The sequence below is a fragment of the Dama dama genome, chromosome 27 (genome assembly GCF_033118175.1).
Source record: "Dama dama isolate Ldn47 chromosome 27, ASM3311817v1, whole genome shotgun sequence".
Taxonomy (NCBI): domain Eukaryota; kingdom Metazoa; phylum Chordata; class Mammalia; order Artiodactyla; family Cervidae; genus Dama; species Dama dama.
In genome coordinates this window covers 49,003,799-49,024,911 of record NC_083707.1, presented here as the reverse complement: position 1 = coordinate 49,024,911, position 21,113 = coordinate 49,003,799, and the positions used below count along the sequence as shown (strand labels likewise).

Below are 21,113 nucleotides of genomic sequence, written 5' to 3'. Positions count from 1 at the left end.
AGCTCACAGGCTCTAGAGTGCGGGCTTAGAAGATGTGGCTCGCAGGCTTAGCTGCTCCTCCGCGGCATGCTGGGATCTCCCACATGCTAGAACCCATGTCTCCTGTATTGGCAGGTGTTTCTTATCCATGGGCCACTTTATCCCTTGGACATTGTTTTTACTTTCCTTTTTTCCTGTCCCGTAAATGTTGATTTGTTGCTGGACATTGTTCTTAAAGCAATACAGGTGGAGGTAAATTGTATGGAAATAAGTATACCTTTTTGTCTGCTAGATCAGGATAGTAAACTTTTCCATCAGAGTCCAGATAGTAAATATTTTTTATTTTGTAGGCCATGCAGTCTTAGATGTGAAGTGTATTTTACCTAATAATAATATGGCCATTCCTACTTTACTTTGATTAATAGTTCATGTTATATCTTTTTCCATCCTTTTACCTTCAATCTAACTTTATTTAAAGTGAGTTACATTTGAAGTTTCTTGTAGATAGCAAATAGTTTCATCGTGTATTTTTTGTCCAGTTGTTCAGATTTTAATTATTGAAATCTCTTTGTATGGATTTGCTCTAGACACTTTACATACATAACTTACATAACTTGCCACATCTAGTAGTGTTGACATTGTCCCAGTTCAAATGAGAGGTAGAAAGTATCCTCTCTTTAAATTCCTTTGCTCTCCCTGGTTTATAATGTAATTGTCTTAGGTGTTCCTTTGCATCCATTGAGAACCACATCAGTGTTACAATTTTTGCCCCAACTGTCAAACATAATTTAGAAAACTCAAAAGAAGCAGGAAAGTGTCATATTCACCTATGTTTTTTCCTTCCATTGTTCTTTCAAGAGATGTGTTGATTACTTACTTTGAATTTTGCTCTTATTAACTATTTCAAGTTCAGATTCCCAAAGACTATTAACTCTCAGGAAACAGAAACAAAACATTAGGCTGTTTATCTGTAAATATGAACGTTGAAATGACAGTGCCAAAGAGTGAGGTCATATTCTGAATTAGAAACTCTTCTTGGAATTGATAAGACCCTACCGCCACTCTATATTGTGCAAGTTTAGTGATTCATGGTGGTACATTGATAAGAGTACAAATTAGGATCTATTGATCAAAACTCCGAATTTTCTTCTAGGTTGGCAATTATAATTTATTAATGTGAAATTTATGATTATCACCATATTTAGTTCAAAAGTATAACTCAAATCCTTTAGTAACTGATAAACTTAATTCTAAAAATTCTTGACAAAAATAATCTTAAACAGTTCTTGTGCATGATCGTTCCAGTGCTGTTATAATTGTAAAGCAGTTGCCCTCATTCTAATTAATTCTTTGTCAAGGAGGAAAATACTGACTCTTATGGGGATTTTCTTTCTTTATCAGGCACAAGACCTAAATGTCATTGAAGAGGTGATTCGAATGATGTTAGAGATCATCAACTCTTGCCTGACAAATTCTCTTCATCACAATCCAAACTTGGTGTATGCACTTCTTTACAAACGAGATCTCTTTGAACAATTTCGAACTCATCCTTCATTTCAGGATATCATGCAAAATATTGATCTGGTAAGTGTAAATGGAGATTTTTATTATGATTCTTTTTTTTTTCCCATGGATTATATTTTTTTTTTTTCAGTGGGTTTTGTCATACATTGATATGAATCAGCCATGGATTTACACGTATTCCCCATCCCGATCCCCGCTCCCACCTCCCTCTCCACCCGATTCCCCCGAGTCCTCCCAGTGCACCAGGCTGGAGCACTTGTCTCATGCATCCCACCTGAGATCTGAAAGAGACACGTGCACCCCAATGTTCATCGCAGCACTGTTTATAATAGCCAGGACATGGAAGCAACCTAGATGCCCATCAGCAGATGAATGGATAAGGAAGCTGTGGTACATATACACCATGGAATATTACTCAGCCGTTATGATTCTTTTTTAAACATAAAAGTAGAGAAAGTTTAACAAAACTTGATTTAAAAAAAAACCTACAATAGTCTCTTGAACGTTAACAGTATTTGCCATCTATTCTAACAATTGTCACTTTCCACATGTGTGTGTATGTATTATATACAGACATGTATATGTACATGCACATATGTCTTTAGGAGAATTGAGATCATATTTTATATCTTAATAGTTCTGGATTCTACCATTTTTACTTAACACATTTTCTTGTGATATTAATTCTTCGAAAATTTCACATTTTAATAACTATAACTTCTATTTCATGGATCACAGCCTTGTCATGGCATGTCAGAGGGGCTTGCATAACTCAATGAAGCTATGAGCCATGCTGTGGCAGGCCACCCAAGACAGACAGGTCATAGTACAGAGTTCTGACAAAACGCGGTCCACTGGAAGAGGAAATGGCAACCCACTCCAGTATTCTTGCTGGAGAAACCCATGGAGATATGAAAGGGCAAGAAGATTTAACACCAGAAGCTGAGCCCTGCAGGTCGGAAGGTGTCCAGTATGCTTCTGGGGTAGAGTGGAGGGCAATTACTAACAGCTTCAGAGAGAAGGAAGCGGCTGGGCCAAAGTGGAAACGACCCTCAGTTGTAGATGTGTCTGATGGGGGAAGTAAAGTCCAATGCTGTAAAGAATAGTATTTCTTAGAAACCTGAAATGTTAGGTTCATGAATCAAGGTAAATTGGATGTGATCAAGCAGGAGATAGCAAGAATGGACATTGACATCTTAGGAATCAGTGAACTAAAATGGATGGGAATGCGTGAATTTAATTCAAATGACTGTTATATCTACTACTGTGGGCAAGAATCCCTTAGAAGAAATGGAGTAGCCCTCATAGTTAACAAAAGAGTGAAATGCAGTACTTGGGTGCAACCTCAAAAACAATAGAATGATCTCAGTTCATTTCCAAGGCAAACCATTCAACGTCACAGTAATCTAAGACTGTGCCCCAACCACTGATGCTGAAGAAGCTGAAACTGACTGGTTCTATGAAGACCTACAACAATTTTAGAAGTAACACCAAAAAAATATGTCCTTCTCATCATAGAGGATCGCAATGCAAAAGTAGGAAGTCAAGAGATGCCTGAGAAAACAGATCACCAGCCCAGGTGGGATGCATGAGACAAGTGCTCGGGCCTAGTGCACTGGGAAGACCCAGAGGAATCGGGTGGAGAGGGAGGGGGGAGGGGGGATCGGGATGGGGAATACATGTAACTCCATGGCTGATTCATGTCAGTGTATGACAAAACCCACTACAATATTGTAAAGTAATTAGCCTCCAACTAATAAAAATAAATGAAAAAAAAAAAAAAAAAGAGATGCCTGAGATACAGGCAAGTTTGGCCTTAGGGTACAAAATGAAGCAAGGCAAAGGCCAGCAGAGTTTTGTCAGGTGAACACACTGGTCATAGCAAACACACTTTGACATCAACCGAAGAGACAACTCTACATGTGGACATGACCAGATGATCAATACCGAAATCAGATTGATTATACTTTGCAGCCAAAGATGGAGAAGCTCTATGCAGTCAGCAAAATAAGACCTAGAGCTCAGTGTGGCTGAGATCATGAGCTCCTTATTGAAAAATTCAGGTTTAAATTGAACAAAGGAGGGAAAACCACTAGCCCATTCAGGTATGACCTAAATCAAATCCTTTATGATTATATAGTGGAGATGATGAGTAGATTTAAGGGATTAGATCTGGTAGACAAAGTGCCTGAAGAACTACAGTGTTATGGAGATTTGTAACATTTTATGTGAACCAGTGACCAAAACTGTCCCAAAGGAAAAGAAATGCAAGAAGGCAAAGTGGTTGTCTGAGGAAGCTTTACAGTTTAGGAAAGAAGGTAAGCAAAAGGCAAAGGAGAAAGGAAAAGATAATACCAACTGAATGCAGAGTTCCAGAAAATAAAAAGGAGAGATAAGAAAGCCTTGTTAAGTGAACAGTGCAAAGAAATAGAAGAAAACAATAGAAGGGGAAACACTAGAAATCTCTTCAAGAAAATTGGAGATATCAAGAGATATTTCATGCAAGGATAGACATGACAAAGGACAGAAATGGTAAGGACCTAACAGAAACAGAAGAGATTAAGAAGTGGCAGGAGTACACATTAGAACTATACAAAAAACGTCTTACTGACCTGGTTAACCACGTTAGTGTGGTCACTCCCCTGGAGCTGGACATCCTGGAATGTGAAGTCAAGTGGATCTTAAGTGGCAAAATTCCAGCTGAGCCATTTCAAGTCCTAAAAGATGATGCCATTAAAATCAATATGTCAGCAAGTTAGGAAAACTCCGCAGTGGCCACAGGATTGGAAAAGATCAATTTTCATTCCAATCCCAAAGAAGGGCAATGCCAAAGAATGTTCAAACTCCCATGCACTTGTGCTCATTTCACATGCTAGCAAGGTAATGCTCAAAATCCTTCAGTTTGCTTCAGCAGTATGTGAACCGGGAACTTCCAGATGTACAAAATGGATTTAGAGAAGACAGAGGAACCAGAGATCAAATTGCCAACATTCATTGGATCATGGAGAAAACAAGGGAGTTCCAGAAAAACATCTACTTCTTTTTCATTGACTACCCTGAAGCCTCTATGTGGATCATAACAAATTGTGGAAAATTCTTCAAGAGTTGGAAATACCAGACCGCCTTACCTGTCTCCTGAGAAACTTGTATGTGGGTCAAGAAGCAACAGTTAGAACTAGACATGGACCAATTGAATGGTTCAGAATTGGGAAAAGAGTATGACAAGACCGTATATTGTCATCCTGCCTATTAAACTTCTATGCTGAGTACATCATGTGAAATGCGGGGCTGGATGAATCACAAGCTGGAATCAAGGTTGCCAGGAGAAATATCAACAACCTCAGATATGCAGTTGATACCACTCTAATGGCAGAAAGCAAAGAGGAACTAAAGAGCTTCTTGATGAGGGTGAAAGAGGAGAGGGAAAAACCTGGCTTAAAACTCAGCATTCAAAAAACTAAGATTGTGGCACCTGGTCCCATCTCTTCATGGCAAATAGATGGGGGGAAAGTAAAGACAGTGACAGATTTAATTTTCTTGGGCTCCAAAATCACTGCAAACAGTGTCCACAGTCATGAAGTTAAAAGACACTTGCTCTTTGGAAGGAAAGCTATGACAAACCTAGACAGTATATCAGTTTGCTGACAGAGGTCCTTGTAGTCAAAGCTGTGGTTTTTCTGGTAGTCATGTACAGATGTGAGAGTTGGACCATAAAGAAGTCTGAGCACAGAAGAATTGATGCTTTCAAATTGTGATGCTGGAGATAACTCGAGAGTCCTTTGGACTGTGAGGAGATCAAACCAGTCTATCCTAAAGGAGATGAACCCTGAATACTCGTTGGAAGGACTGTTACTGAAGCTGAGTTACAATACTTTGGCCACCTGATGAGAAGAGACGACTCTTTGGAAAAGACCCTGATGCCGGAAAGGCAGAAGGAGAAGGGGGCAGTTGAGAGAGAGATGGTTGGATAGTATCACCACTCAATGGACATAAATATGAGCAAACTCTGGGAGATTGTGGAAGACAGAGGAGCATGCTACAGTTCACGAGGTCACAGAGAGTCAGACACAATTTAGCGACCAAACAACATTAACCTGTATTATGGAGATCCTAAAATATGTTAACCCTTACCCCATTATTGCTTATTTGATTGTTTCTAATATTTTGTAATTAATTCATAATTAACAGCTTCTAAATAAAGTATAGCTCACCTTTTTTAGTTCTGCTGTTAGTGTAGTCTTAAAACTGGAATTTACTGTCAGAGGTGTCTGTATTTTCAAGATTCACCCCATGTCAAATTGCTGTCTGGATGTTGTATCAAATGTATCTGTGCATCATCTCATACATCTACAAGTGAGTTATGAGAGAATCTACCTCACTATACTTTTATAGCTTTGAGTATTATATTTATTTTAGCATTTGCTATTTTGTATTAAAATGTTATTATTGTTTTTAATTTTTATTTCTTTCATAATTAGTGTGATTGAACATTTTTCACAGTTCTGTGAACCTTCCCTTCCTGTTCTTTTTCAAAAGACTTTTCTCCTAAGCCTTCTATTGCTATATTAATGTTTCCCAGTTTGATTTGATTCCACAGATATTTGTTGTATAGCTCATCAGGTTCACAGTTGCTATACACAAGAGGAAACTGGAGAGCTACCATTCCTGTCCTTGTTTTACTTATATTTGTTGTTGTTCAGTCATCCAATCGTGTCTGACTCTTTGCAGCCCCATGAACTGCAGCATGCCAGGCCTGCCTGTCCCTTACCATCTCCCGAAGTTTGCCCAAGTTCATGTTTATTTCATCGGTGATGTCATCCAGCCATCTCATTCTCTGATGCCCTCTTCTCCTTCTGCCCTCAATCTCTCTCAGCACTGGGGACTTTTCCAATGAGTCACCTATTTGCATATCATTTACTTAAATTTGGGAAGATTTTAAATAATTATTGCACAAGTATAAATACATACAGTTATTTCCATCATGACTGAGCACAGGTGCATACCTTCCTCCAGGATGTGCACCTCGTAGTGAAGTTGCTGCATAACATGTACCATTTCCTTTGTTACGTGTGCGCTCTGCTAAGTTGTTTCAGTCGTGTCCGACTCTATGCAAGCCTGTGGATTGTAGCCCACCCAGTCTCCTCTGTCCTTGGGATACTGCAGGCAAGAATACTGGAGTGGACTGCCATTCCCCTCTCCAGGGGATCTTCCCAACTCAGAGATCAAACTGGCATCTGTTACGTTTAACCTGCATCAGCAGGCGATTTCTTTACCACTAGTGCTACCTGGGATGCTGCCATTTTACTCTTTGACTGGTGGTATGTAGAATTCCTGTTACTTCACAGCCTCGTGAACCTTAGTTTTGTCAGTTTTGTAATAGCACCTCATTGTGGTTTTCATTTGGGTTTCCTCTTGTGACACCTAGGCAACTCTTTTGCCAGTTTTTCTAAGTTATTTATCTTTGTGTAGATTCTTTTATTTGTTCTAGTTATGTTGTTAGGCCTTTCTTCGCTATGTTTCGCAAATATCCAGTCACTAACACAAACTTTCTGACATAACTTTAAAACTCCTCTCAGAATAGTCAGACATCCAGTTCTCAGCCCTATTCTTTTCTTGGAGAACTGCTTCCAGCCCCAGCCAGGTTGGACTCTGGTTCTCCTGCCCAAGTGCAGAACCTTCTGAGAATTTCCCTCAGCTGTCCCCTTGGTTGATCTTGGGTCCTGTGAAGTCCTCTTTCTTGGTTTACTGCTTCAGATTGATAGAGCTTACACTACTGTAGCTTTTTGGGAAAAGGGTATATGTGAGATAGGTTTTTTATTTTTTTAGTTTCTAATGTCTGAAAATGTTTTGTTTTGTTTTTTTAATATATGACTGTTGTCTTGGGAAGCTTTGGGCATCTCTCTGTTATTGTGTCCTGAAACTTCATGATTTGCTGTGCCATGGTCGGTTGTATTTGGCGCTTAGAGGGTCCTTTGAGTCTAGAGACTCATGCTCAGAGCTTTCAAATACTCATTTAATTATTTCTTCCTGGTTGTTTCTCTGTCTCCTGCTGTTTTCTCTCTTTGAAACTTTTATAAGAAAGATGGCCATTTCCTTTCAAGGCCCTTCACGTCAATATCACTGTGTTATTTCTTAGACCCAGTTTCCTCATATTAAGAGTCCTCCAAGCTCCTGCCTGGGGTCTGTGCATCCATCTGTGAGGGTTTTAAAAGCTGAGTTAGAGACTGCATAATATTGGGGGTGGGGAAAAGAGGGTGAGAGTGACCTCTAAGGTGTAAACTTCCTGGCTTCTTCCAGGATAACAGCAATACATAGATGGACGCATGGACTCTGATCACATTAAAGATATTTAAGAACAGTTCTATCCGTTTGCATAAGCCAAGTAGGTTAATTTTTGCTCATCCCAGTAGAGTCTTGTGTACCGTTAGGTACTTAATTGAAACCAGCTTTGAACTATAACCAAGCTCCCATTCGAGATTCTTAACACATAAGTTCTGTGAGTTGCTAAATACTCTGGAATCCACACAATTACGCTGTGAGTTTAGTTGAGTTTAACTACCACTATGTATACTCTTGCAGCTCTGTTCATTGATTTGCTCCATATCACTACTGTGTAATGATTGCTGGTAAACAGAAATAAAAACTAAAACTCTTCACTGTCAGTTTAGTTAGTGTTTTCATGGACTTGCCTTAAGCTGCCTCAACTATATACCTAACAATTGCAGCTATAGCAAGTTATTTTGCCATTCATACCCTTGTCATTTTCCTGGACTACTATCAGTATTATTTAGATTTCATTAACAAAACTGGGGCAGCTGAGTACCATTGTCATCTTTGAAGTTAGAACAAAGCAGAAACATCGTTTCAGATGAGCATGGTTATATCTTAAAGTTAGACTTGACATTTAAGGTCTGTAATTAAATTCTCACCATTATGAATAGGTATGTAGATACATTGATATTTAGGATATGTGATAGCATCCTCAGGCCACTTCTCAAATATTTCTTCTCTGGCCCCATGTCCTTCTTGTTAAGTCTGGGTTTAACCAGAAGAGCATCTCCTTTTAAAATTGACAAGTATTGTTAATAAGATCATGAAACAAATGGTTGGCCACGAGACGTCCATCGCAGCTTATTCCTACCTTTTTCTGTCGGCTAGATTCTTTTTGACAACTGGGTGGTCTAGTTTACAGTCCAAGAATGCATGTTAGTGTCTGCTTTGATGAGAAAACCAAAGCACCTAGAGACCTTTACCTCCATGGAAAAAGTAGAGTCTACAGAGAGAGTCTCTGGGAAGTGCAGTCCTTCTCTGATCCCAGTTCTCAAAGAAACTATCCAGAAAGGAGAGTTTCTGGGTAGGAAAAGCAGAGCCTTTCTTACTCCTCCTAATAGTGTATTGCTCATGACATTTGGTTTTAAGTTGAGTCTGGGCTAGAAGGACTATAGCTTTGGGCTTCTCTGAGTGAAAAAAAAAACTCACAGCCAGGCATGTCCTTTTCAGGGACTTTGAGTGTCACAAGGGGCATTGGTTTCTATTTGGTATCTGGCTTCTCAGCTTGGGCAGCTGTTGGATCTGCCCATTGTAGTCTCTTTCTCTCACATCGGCACTATCATTTAAGGGTCCAAAGACTAACCCTGAGACTACCATGGGCATCCCCGGCGAAAACAAAAGCCTGTGACTGTGCTGTTCACATTCTCTTTTTCTTGACCTTGTATCCTTTTAAATTAATCTGATGCCAAGTGTGGCCTATTATACTTTTTTTATTTTAAAAACATTTTATTAGAAAAAAATTTCAAGTGTATGCAAAGTAAACAGAATGGCTATTATACTCTTGGGTCTCTTGATGTCTAGCTGGGTCTACGAATACCACCTAGGAAAGGGCAATGCAGTACTAAAATAATATCTTCTTAGAGTACTTATCAATGTATCTCTTTCAAGTTCCAGGGTGGAGAATATCCTGCTTTTTCCAAGATTTATCCAGATCTTTGAATTATAGAACTGTCCAATATATCCTTTTTTTTAACTTCCATATTTCTAACCTGCATCACCCTAATTGTTTCAGTCTGCCCTATGGCAAACTCCTCCCCTTGCTATCATAACTTTTACCTTTCTCTGGACCTCTCTGATTTCAGTTTCTTTCTTCTTTCCTTCCTGTCTTTTTTCTCCTTTTATCCTTTCCTTCCTTCCATCCTCCCTTCCTTCCTTACTCCCTCCCTCTCCCCGCTTTCCACTCTTGTTTTCTTCTGGTCACTTGAATTGTGTACAATATATGTCAGATAAACTATGTCTGTGGTGTATTGGAAGGAAGTGTTTTCCCTTTAATTACCAATACCTCTTTTCATAATAACCCATTTTTTTCTCTTTCTTTCTGCTAAAAGACTAACTCAAAATTTCTTTTTTCCTATGTTCATAACTGTAATCAGTGATGGATGATCATGTTTTAACACATTGTTTGAATTATTTAGTGTTAAATGTTTAAACCACATCAAAAACTATTTGTTCCTTTTCTATTAATCATTAGCACTGCTAGCTTTATAGCATGCTTGCTGAGCATTTGCATGTATTATGTCTCTTAATTTTCATTAAAAAACAAACTTGTGAGGTATATTTCATTTTAATTTTCAATTGCAGATAAAGAAGCCAGCTTAGAAAGATTTAAGTTGCTCATGATCACACATTCAGAAAGTGATAAAGCTAGAACTCAAACCAAGGCAGTTTGATTAAAAAAAAAAAAAAACCCTTGTTTGTAATCATCTTGCCTGATTACTATCGCCATTCACTAAATGTTCCTCCAGTTTCTCATTGATTTGCCTATTCACTACCTGAAAAGGTTTGAAAACAAACCTGGAAATTTACTTTCTCCTTCTAACTTCCAGTGATGTCAAATCAGTCTTTACTCCATGAGTAAAGTAACCAGCTATTGACACTTTAAAAATAACCCTGAAGGACCATATTTTTCTTGAAAGAACATACAAGAACTATGCAAAGGACTTTAACTACATCCATTTGAAACTTAGTCTCCTTTGGAAGAAGCAAAAAGCAGAGTCAAGGTGAAGAAATAGAAGGACCCTCACTGTTTTTCTCACAGTATATAAGCAAGTAGAAATAAAAGTGGAGTATTAAACTAGATTTATATCCTGCCCTTGTCACCAGAATGGACTGCTTATTGACACTGCAACTGTATTCAGTGGAAAATGCAACTTCAGGGTAAACATTTGGCTGTGTGCTATTTGGCACTTCTTAAAACTAGATAAATATATGCCTAAACATTTTTTGAGTCTCTATTAAGTGCTGGGAATAAGACTTAAGTACCTTTACATATATTACCCTTTTATTCCTCTTAAACCAGTAAACTAGTTATTATGATCTCACTTTACAGATAAGGAAACCAACAGGCTGCGAGAAGGCTTCCTAGGTGATTTTTAACACAGATCTCCACCTAAGAGTCATCCTCTTAGGGAATTCCCTGGCCAGTGGCTGGGACTGAGCACTTTCACTGCCAGGCCTCAGGTTCAATCCCGAGTTGAGGAATTAAGATTCTGCAAACCACACAGCACAGCCAAAAATAAATAAATAAATAGTAGAATCATCCTCTTAAATAATGATCACATGTTTGCCTAGAGCTTTTCACTGAGGGTTATTTGCATATGCCTATCTCGTTTGACCTGTAAATTATCCCCATGAGGGAGGCAGAGCAAGGCTTCAGAAGTGAAATTGTTGGTTCAGGGTCACTTAGCTAGTAAATCACTCAGCCTTTAACCCAGGTCTTCTCATTATAAACTCCATATTTTCAGCATTCACTTGGATAAACCTAAATAAGATTCTAAATAAGCAGATTTTACAAACAACTTTTTGTTGAATACTGTCATCCAGAATAGTGTTGGGCATGCTGGAAATTCATTCAAAATCATTTTAAACTCTTTTTACATATTTTGAAAAGAATGCCATGATAAAGATATAAATAACTTTTTGCCTCTTTCAGCACTTTACCTTCTCCTGCCCTCGCCTAAATGCTCCTGAAATCTTGGCTTAAGCAAACCTTTGCTATTTCTTCTTTCGTGGAGTTAACCTTGAAAAATATTGGTAGAGGAGACTGTGAATCTACTGTTATTTTTAGCTGACAGGGAGTTGAGAGTTGATATTTTTTATTAAGACATTAAGCAATAGTGAATGTCTGAGCCTGGAGTGACTAACTTTGGAGTACTTTTAACTTCTGCAGGAGCTATACATGTGTGTTTCAGGTAGCCAAATTATTATTAGCAACTAGCACATAGCCTCTGCATCTAACTCATAAGATGATATGATCTGGCTGAATTCAGTCAACAGGACAAGATTGAAATACCACACCAAACAGGAGAGTGCATGAAAGAAATGTCATGGCTGACTATAAGTAGAGGACAGAGATAGTGAACAACAATAGTTTTGTGATATGATAAAGGCAAGAACTATTTTTGTCTCTGGACAGTGTAAAATTTATACTAGATTTTCTATATTTCCAGACCTGGAAATACAGAAAACCTGGTTGCCTTAGCACATTCAGTTGCCTGTATAACAGTTCCATGAATGTTAAACAAGGTTAAATGAGAATTCTTTATTTTCTTCCAAAAAAAAAAAAATCAAACACAAAATGAATCAACTTTTTCTTCTGCAGTCTTCCTTAGCTCTGTAAATGACATCAATGTCTACGAGTTGCTATGCCCAAAAAAAGAGAGGAATAATGAGTACTATTTGGAATAGGGTTGTGAAATTACAGATCTAAAGAGTGAAGTCAGAGAGGACCTCTCTGAGAAGGTACATTTGAGCTCAGACTTGAAAAAAGTAGAGAGTGAGTTGTACAGATACCTGGAATCAGTTTGGGGGAAGGTTAGAGGCATGTCTTTGTTTCCCTCTAGAACAAAAGGGAGACATGCTTACTGACCATTATAAGAGTTAATGTTCCCTAAGCGCAGAGTTCTCGTCCTATAATATAACCCACTGCATCTGCAGGGGTCATCTGTTCATCTTGAAATCACCTTGTGCAGCCCCACTAACACCAATGGACAGATCATTCAGACAGAAAATCAGTAAGGAAACATTGGCCTTAGATGGCATTTTAGACCAAATGGACTTAATAGATTACATAGAGAATATTTTTTTCCAAAAGCAGCAGAATATTCTTTTCTAGAGCACATTGTACAGTCTCCAGGATAGACAGCATGCTAGGTCACTAAACAACTGTAAGTAAATTTAAGAAAACTGAAACCATATCAAGCACCTTCTCCAACCAGAGTACTATGAGATTGCAAATCAACCAGAAGGAAAAAATTGCAATAAATACATGGAGGCTAAACAATATGCTGCTAAACAACCAAAAAGTCACTGAAGAAATCAAAAGAGGAAACTTTTTTAAATCCTGGAAACAAATGAAAATGGAAATGATCCCATGACCTATGATCCAGAATCTATGGGATACAGCAAAAACAATTCTAAGAGGGTAGTTTCTAACAATACAAGCCTATTTCAGGAAACAGGAAAATTCTCAAGTAAGTAACTGAAATAGAGACTGAAAAAAAAAAAAATAAAAAAGATTAGTAGAACTGAGAGTTGATTCATTGAAACGAAAAACAAAATTGGTGAACCTTTACCCAGATTTAGCCCAAAAAAAAGAGGACCCATATCAGTTAAATCAGAAACAAAAAAGAAGTTTCAACTGATACTGCAGAAATACAAAGGATCATAAGAGATTGCTGTAAACAAACTGTATGCCAGTAAGATGTACAACTTAGAAATGGACAAATTCTTCGAAATGCACACTCTCCCATAACTGAACCATGAAGAAATAGAAAATATGAACAGACCAGTTACAAGTAATGAAATTGAATCAGTAATTTTAAAACCCTCAACAAGCAAAAATCCAAACCAAATGATTTCATGGGTGAAATCTACCAAATATTTAGAAAAGAAATAATATCTGTTTTTCTCAAACTATTTCAAAAATTGCAGAATAAGCTCTTCTGAACTCACTCTGTGAGGCAGCATCATCCTGATACCAAAACCAGACAAAAACATCACAAAAAAAGAAGATTACCGGCCAACATCACTGATGAACATAGATGCAAAAATCCTCAACAAAACATTACCAGGCTGACTACAACAATACATTAAAAGGGTCATGCACCATAGTCACATAGGATTTATCCCAGAGTGCAAGGATAGTTCAAAATCTGCAAATCAATGTGATATGCAACTTTAAAAACAAATTGAAGAATAAAAATCATATGATTATCTCAATAGATGCTGAAAACTCTTGACAAATTCACCATCCACTTATGATTAAAAACTCTCCACACAGTAGGTATGGAAGGAACATACCTCACATAGTAAAGGCAGTATATGACAGGTCCATACCTGATATTTATAGATCAGGAAACTCAGGTATGGAGACCTTAAATAACTTGCCTTAGTTTATAAGGAAAGCTGGGATTTAAACCCAAGCTATCTGACACCTGCTAAGTGCTCCCAGCCACTCCACAGTTCTACATCTGGAAGAAGTTGAGGGTCACATTGTTAGTAAGTATCACAGGCAGGACCCAAACTAGGCCTCTGACTTTTGAGAAGTCTGTAGTTTATGCTACCATGACATCTAAATCCATTTCATTGTACCTGTTTGATCTGTGTCTGGTCCCCCAGTTACATTGAATCTTTGTCTTTTTTACACACTGCATCTGTCTTAAAGACACAAAATATCATCTATTTCCTTATAAATTCTCTGAATCTCTCTTCCACTGAATAAGTTGTCAAGGGATCATCAACATGTTGATTAAAACACAAAAACTTGAGGTACAACCAAAAATCAAAAAAATGTTTTCACTGAGTTTACTTATTTTACACGTACAAAATGTCCATTTAAAAGTAAAAAGACAGTTCTGATTTATCAAAATCAATTTCAGTACCTGCTGTGACTAAACTCTGAACGAAATTTTATCCCAAAATTCCCCTAAAGAGCTTAAAATCTGACTTGGAAAAAACAAGAGCCATAGGCACATGTTGAAAACCAACCTGTCATGGACAAAATAAGCAACTTGCAAAGGAGCTGGTGCCAGCAAACTGCCTGAGATAAAGAGACGATTTATTTGGAATCAACAGCAGTGTAGCCAGGCATTGGCTGCCTTTGTTTTCACTCACTGCCACCGTCTTTCAAGGCACAAGCTTGTTAAGGTTCTAGCTCTAGCTGGTTCTCTGCTTTTCAGAATAAATCCGTTTCAGTGGCATTTATGTCATATCATGCACCTTCCCCGCTAGAATGGTTAGGAGAAAACTTATTGTGCATTTGAACAATTAATATTTAGGAGAATAATCCTGAAAGAAAATTTAGAAAACAATTTGGAAATAATTCTTAGTAACTTAAAATATCTTACCTATAAAATAGAAAGCATGTAAATGGAAATACTCAACTTTCAAACAACATAAATTTTTATGTTTTGCAGGCATCTCTATAAACACTTGTGTATAGTGTATAGTATAGCTCTTAAATAAAAAGTGACCCATGGTCATCTTGATTTATTAATATTGTTGTTTGTAAGTGATTCCCTAAGAAATGATGATATTCTTTTAGTTTTTAATGACAAGTGTTAGGTGACAGTGTTATTTCCAGAATGTTACTATCTTAGCATCTTGCTACATAGTTCAGGCTATGCTGTGACATGAAACCAAAAAAAAAAAAAAAAATTATAGCTTGCTGTTGATTTTCCTTGGTAATCAGAGATAAGAGTATTGTGGATAAATTAAATTGATAAATAATCCCCAAAACATCATTTTAGCCATTAGTTTCAAATTCCTTTCTTCCTAAGACTTGTTTTTACAGTTACTGTTAAGCCTCAATATTAACAGATTTTAAACTTTGGCTTTCTCTTCCTGCCTTCTGATGAGTGCTTCTCTCTAAATGAAATATAAATGCAAGGTGGGGTAGCACAAGAAAGTCAGAATTCAGGAACCTACTTAATTCACAGAATGGATAATCAACCCTGAATATTCAGGGGATTGGCTCTGATTTAGCTATCAAACCCTTTATAGAGAGGACTGATTTAGAAGAGCGGGTGAGTTAAAAGCCAGGTCACTCTAAGAAATGGAACAATGATCGTTTGACTACCATGTGAGAAAGGCATCTACTGAAAATATATCTCATGTATCTACTTGTTTAAAAAAATAACACTTTGCATTCCAGGTGATCACCTTCTTTAGCTCAAGGTTGCTACAAGCTGGAGCTGAGCTGTCAGTGGAACGAGTCCTGGAAATCATCAAGCAAGGGGTTGTCGCGCTGCCCAAGGACAGGCTGAAGGTAGGACTGGGAGAAGAAACATACTGTTGTTATCTATTGATGTAAATGTTATTGTCTGAGTAGGCTGTATTCAGAATCATACTACTTACACAGCACTTGTGCTGGGAAATGCTCTCTAAATACTGCCTACTCTTCTCTACAATGACATGCAGAGCTGTCACAAAAGATTCTGATAGTTTTCCAAAAGAAGTCGCAAAAGAACCGTCTTCACCACTGCATACATATCCAGTAACCACTGCATAATACTATAAGTAATTCAAATACTGTGAATAAAGGAGCACCTTATTTTTTAACCCACTGAAATAAATTCAGTCTTGTGTGTATCATCAAGGGTTGATCAATAGGTGGTGTGGTGGTAGTGATGATGATCTGTTAGCTGCAGCAGTAGCTAGTACTTACACAGTGTTTACTCAGTGCTTTTGGGGGGTCTAAGTGTCTTATATATTAACTGACCAATCCTCACAACAGCCCTTTGAGGGTAAGTAGTGTTATCATCCCAATTTTCAGATGAGGAATATGGTACAAAGATAGGTTAAGTAATTTACCCCAAGTCATACAGTTAGGGAATTAATGAACTAGGAGATCATACCCCGGCCTTTGGCTCCCAAGTCCATACTCGTAATCACCACACTATTTCCCATGTACCTGGGTGTAGCTACAGAAAGAGGAGTATTTTGTGGAAGAGGTAGGGGAAAAACAGTGTTTAGAGGAAACATTTAAATCTATGCACTAAATGTGTTCCTGAGGCAATCTCATGATATAAAACTCATACTTCAAGACTAATTTTCCCACAGGAAAAGATGTAAAGGAGATATTTGGGGAGAAATGTGTGAATGTATGGCATTGTTGCCTATTTTTACCTTAGTACTTCTTTTAATTTTTTCTTTCACTACCTCCCCCCGCCCCTTTTTTTGGAGTGCTCATTCCTAAATGAACAACACACAGGATGTCATAGTGAATGTTTGGCCTTCTTCATAGTATTTTATCACAACTGACTTCTTTGCAAAGTTACTGTTTGGGGGTTGCGCTTTGCAGCACTATCACTGGCACTGCTGCTTAATGAACATTGTAGGATATGAAAATATTTTCAGTTATAATAACAGAGTTTGTCAAGCAACAGCACATTAGTCATAATCACTTGCAGAAGTTCCACTGTACGCAGACAGCCTTGCGGCTCACACAGCGCTGAGCAGAGGGCAGGGGGTGGTCTGCTCCTCAGCTAAAATGGCACCACCGTGTGGCAACAACGTAACACCTGATCACAGTTCACCAGACCCTCCAGCTCTGACGGCTCTCTTTCCCTGACAAGTCCATAAGTGTAGAGAATTCATATTATTTCCTCTCTTACCTGAAGTAAGATATCTGAGGTCTTTCAGATTTTTTCTCACCTTTTCGAATTTATTTCAACTATGCCATGTTACAGGGCATGATGATTAGAGTGGCAACTCACAGGAAGCATTGGGTCGTAGTGTTCAGGAAAGTCAAGAAAGAGGTATAACAATCAAGAGACTGTAAGGATAATGTAGAGGAGTAGAGGGAAGGGGGATTTGAATGAGATCAAAGAACCAGTGAAGTAGAAGTGATGGAAATTGTGATTAGAGAGCAGTATATTTAGACTGAAGGTGTTCACAAGGAGCAGATCTCCATGACAACATGGTCTGGATTCAGCCATGAGTGGGGGACTGAAACGATGTGGATGTGAACAGAAGTCAGTGTGATTGAGCCAGTTAATGGATTGAAAGTCAACCATGGGCCATATACACGGGCATCATAGTCAACCCAGGTGATAAGCCATGGAAGGAAATAAAGACTGAGCCACACACTGCAGTAAATGGGGGAGCAGCCTAGGAGTCAGCGTGCGACAGGTAAAAGGAAGAGAAGCTGACATTGGCCTCGTATGAACAGAGCTTTGTGCTTAAGGGTAGAGGAGCGACAGCCAAGGAACAGCAGTGGAAACAAGGCGCCAGCTGCACCTCCAGGCCCTGAAGACTGGGGAGTGCGAAAAACCATCAGCTTCTACTTCCAAAGGCTCCAGGGGTCTGGGAGTCCTGAGGGGCAAACCAGGTTCTTGTTAAAGAGGTAAGCAGGAGAGCCAGAAGATCCAGTGCAGGGACTGAGAATGTCGCGGGACATAATAACCATGAGGTCGGGGTTTGAAAAGGCGGCGTGGGGCACAGGAGGCAGAGAAGTAACAGGAGGTTGGATCACGGGAGAGAAAGCCCAGAGCAGAATGGGAATGAGAGTTCAGGAGAAGGGGGCGATGACCAGTGATGAGGACGTGTGACCTTAGGTTAAAGCTTGCCACAGGTTCCATCGACCCTGAATAAGCCTTTATCAAGCATCTGCTCTGTGACAGCTGTTGCTATCAAGTGCCTGAGCGCAGAGTGAGCAAAAATCTCTGCCCTTTAAGGGCTTGTCGTTTAGCAGGCGGAAACAGACAACAAATAATCAGCATGATGTAATAAATAACAAAATGATCTAGAGTGGTAGATGCTCTGGAAAATAAAGAAATGATCACATAAACTTAAGAGGTTTTGGGATTGCCAGTGAGGATGTGGTGGGAGAAAGTTGTAGAATTAACAGAGAATGGTGTGGCCAACCTATAACCAAAAAAAAGAAGGTGAGCAAATTAAATGTGCTGGCTCAGAGTAGAGTCCTAAGCAGTGCCTGAAAAGGCCCAAAGCCAGGAGGATGCCAAGCATGTTGAAGAAATAATGAGAAGAACAAAGCAGCTAGAACTGTATGGACAAGGGGAGAGGAGCAGAAGGTAAACAGATGATAAGGGGTGGGGCAGAATAGTGGAATGGGGAGCCAGGGCAAGATTTTGAGAAGAGGAGAGGCATGGTGGGGTTCTGATTCTAGTAGAATCACTCTGGTTGATGTGTTGAGAGTAGATTTTTGTGTAAATGTGAGAGCAGAGGGATCAGGTAAATTATTGCTTGACTTGGACCATGATGGAAAGGTGGAAGTGCTAACAGTTTGTCCAAGTAATTGTCTGGTTGGCAGAGGAGTGCACTTAGGCCTTTTAAGAAATAGTTATAGTCTGCGTCAGATTTCCCAGCTGGTGCCCGTGGTAAAGAATCCGCCTGCCAGTGCATGAGACACAAGAGACATGGGTTCAATCCCTGGGTCAGGAAGATCCCTGGAATAGGAAATGGCAACCCGCTCAATATTCTTGCCTAGAAAATTCCATGGACAGAGGAACCTGACAGGCTTCAGTCCATGGGGTCACAACGAGTCAAACACAACTGAGCATTATCCGTATTATTTACAAAAGCTCCAGGGAATAGTGGCTGAACATAGGTTCTGATGGACTGGTTGGAGAACTGATCTGCAAGTATTGGAAGAATTATTTACGGAAGTGAATTTGCACTTAGACTAGGCAGTGTCAAGGACAATTTTCAGACATTGGCTAGCTGCATCTTTCATAGATGCCTGGCTCCACTTTGCTAAATGTTGTGTGACTCAACAGTGTACATAGGTCAGTGTACATATACGTAGCTAGTAGTATCTAGAGGCTGTCTGAACTAGAAAATTCAGAGCGAATTTTGGAGGCAACACCTTAAGACAATTTGGAAAACTTTCAGTGAATCACTAATACTGGGGAAGAACAGAGGGCATACTTACAGGAATTCACAGGATCCAAGCAGAAGAGACTTACTGTCTTTAAGTACTGGAAAAATTGTTTACGAAAGCAGAGTTGGCCTTACTATGTTGATCTCAGGAACAGGACCAAGGGGGTAGACGCTTCATACAGAAAAGTTGCATTTCAGTCCCATATAAGGAAGAGCTTTCTGCGAAATGGAACTACAGTCGACCCATGAACAATGCAGGGATTAAGGGCACAGACCCTCCACACAGTCAAAAACCCAGATGGAATTTAGTTGCCCTCTGTATTCCCGTGCAGCTCAGTTGGTAAAGCATCTGCCTGCAAAGCGGGAGACCTGGGTTCAGTTCCTGGGTTGGGAAGTTCCCCTGGAGAAGGGAATTGCCATTCCCTTCCATTCCAGTATTCTTGCCTGGAGAATCCCATGGACAGAGGAGCCTGGTGAGCTACAGTTCATGGGAATGCAAGAGTCGAACATGACTTAGTGTTATCTTTCTTTTCTGTATTCACAGTTCTTCTGAACTCGTGGGTTCAACCCAGCGTGGAGGGTGCAGTAGTAGTGCAGTATTTACTATTAGGAAAAAAAACCTTTACGTTAAGTGGGTCCATGCAGTTTAAATCCTTGTTGTTCAAGAGTCAACTTAGACACGGAATAGGCAACTTCTGGGCAGTGATGCAGTCACTGTCACAGGAGATGTTAGCATTGGAGAATGATGGCCACTTACAGGGAGGCAGACAGGTTCCGTGCTGGGTGAGGCTTTTACCTGTTGGCACGGGCTGGCCGGCATGGAGAGGGGAGGAGTCTCAGGCTTCGCGCAGGTCCAGCAGAAAGAGTGCTGAGATCCATTCCCAGAGCCTGCCGTTGGCAGCAGGAACAGACAGTAAGGTGCACATATGCAATTATCTGCCGTTCCAACTGCAAGGACTCAAATATTGGTTGGCAAATCCAACTACGTGACTTTTAAGAACCTTTCCATCCCTAAGAGTATCATTTTGTCTGTGTATATACCAACAATTATCATTCCCCTCAGAGCAGGAAATTGGATACATTTTCGATAACAGTTTTACTCTCAGATGATGTAAGAAACAGTAAGGCTGTATTATTAATCTGGGGCCTTTTTTTTTTTTCTTAATGACAAACAGCTCACATTTCAGTTCATCATAGCAAAGGGAGAAGTCAGATTTGTATGCCAGAAGCACAGAAATTGCTCAAAGTTGAATATGGCTCAAAACAAGAAAACATAATACAAGAGGGATGGAAAACAAATAAAATTTAAAAATATTTACTGTTCAATCACTGATTGTCCTGTGCAAACAAACATGAGAACTGTGTTTGTACTGAAGTATGTTTTCAACTCCGCATCGCAGTCGCTGCCTTCTCCAGTCTCCTCCACATCACAGAAAAGTGCCAGAGTGCATTTCCCAGAATCCTCCTGTCTTGTAGTTCTGAGTTGAAGTCGCCAAGGAGAGGCACACTTGCATAAACGGAAAGCACAAGAGTTATTGTTGTTCAGTCGCTCATTCGTGTCCGACTCCTGCGACCCCGTGGACTGCATCATGCCAGGCCTCCCTGTCCCTCACCATCTCCCAAAGTTTGCCCAAGTTCATGTCCATTGAATCAGTGATGCCATCCAACCATCTCATCCTCTGCTGCCCTCGTCTCCTTTTGCTTTCAATTTTCCTCCA

General features: G+C 39.4%; 1 protein-coding gene across 2 annotated transcripts in view; it reads left to right on the top strand.

Annotated features, from left to right (window-relative positions):
• DYM (dymeclin) overlaps positions 1 to 21,113 on the top strand; it is a 372,695-nt gene that overhangs the window by 293,115 nt on the left and 58,467 nt on the right. For both annotated transcript variants that reach the window (XM_061130629.1, XM_061130628.1), the window contains exons 15-16: positions 1,381 to 1,563; positions 15,707 to 15,820. In XM_061130629.1, coding sequence (XP_060986612.1) covers positions 1,381 to 1,563; positions 15,707 to 15,820 — 297 coding nt within the window. The remainder of the gene's footprint in view (positions 1 to 1,380; positions 1,564 to 15,706; positions 15,821 to 21,113) is intronic.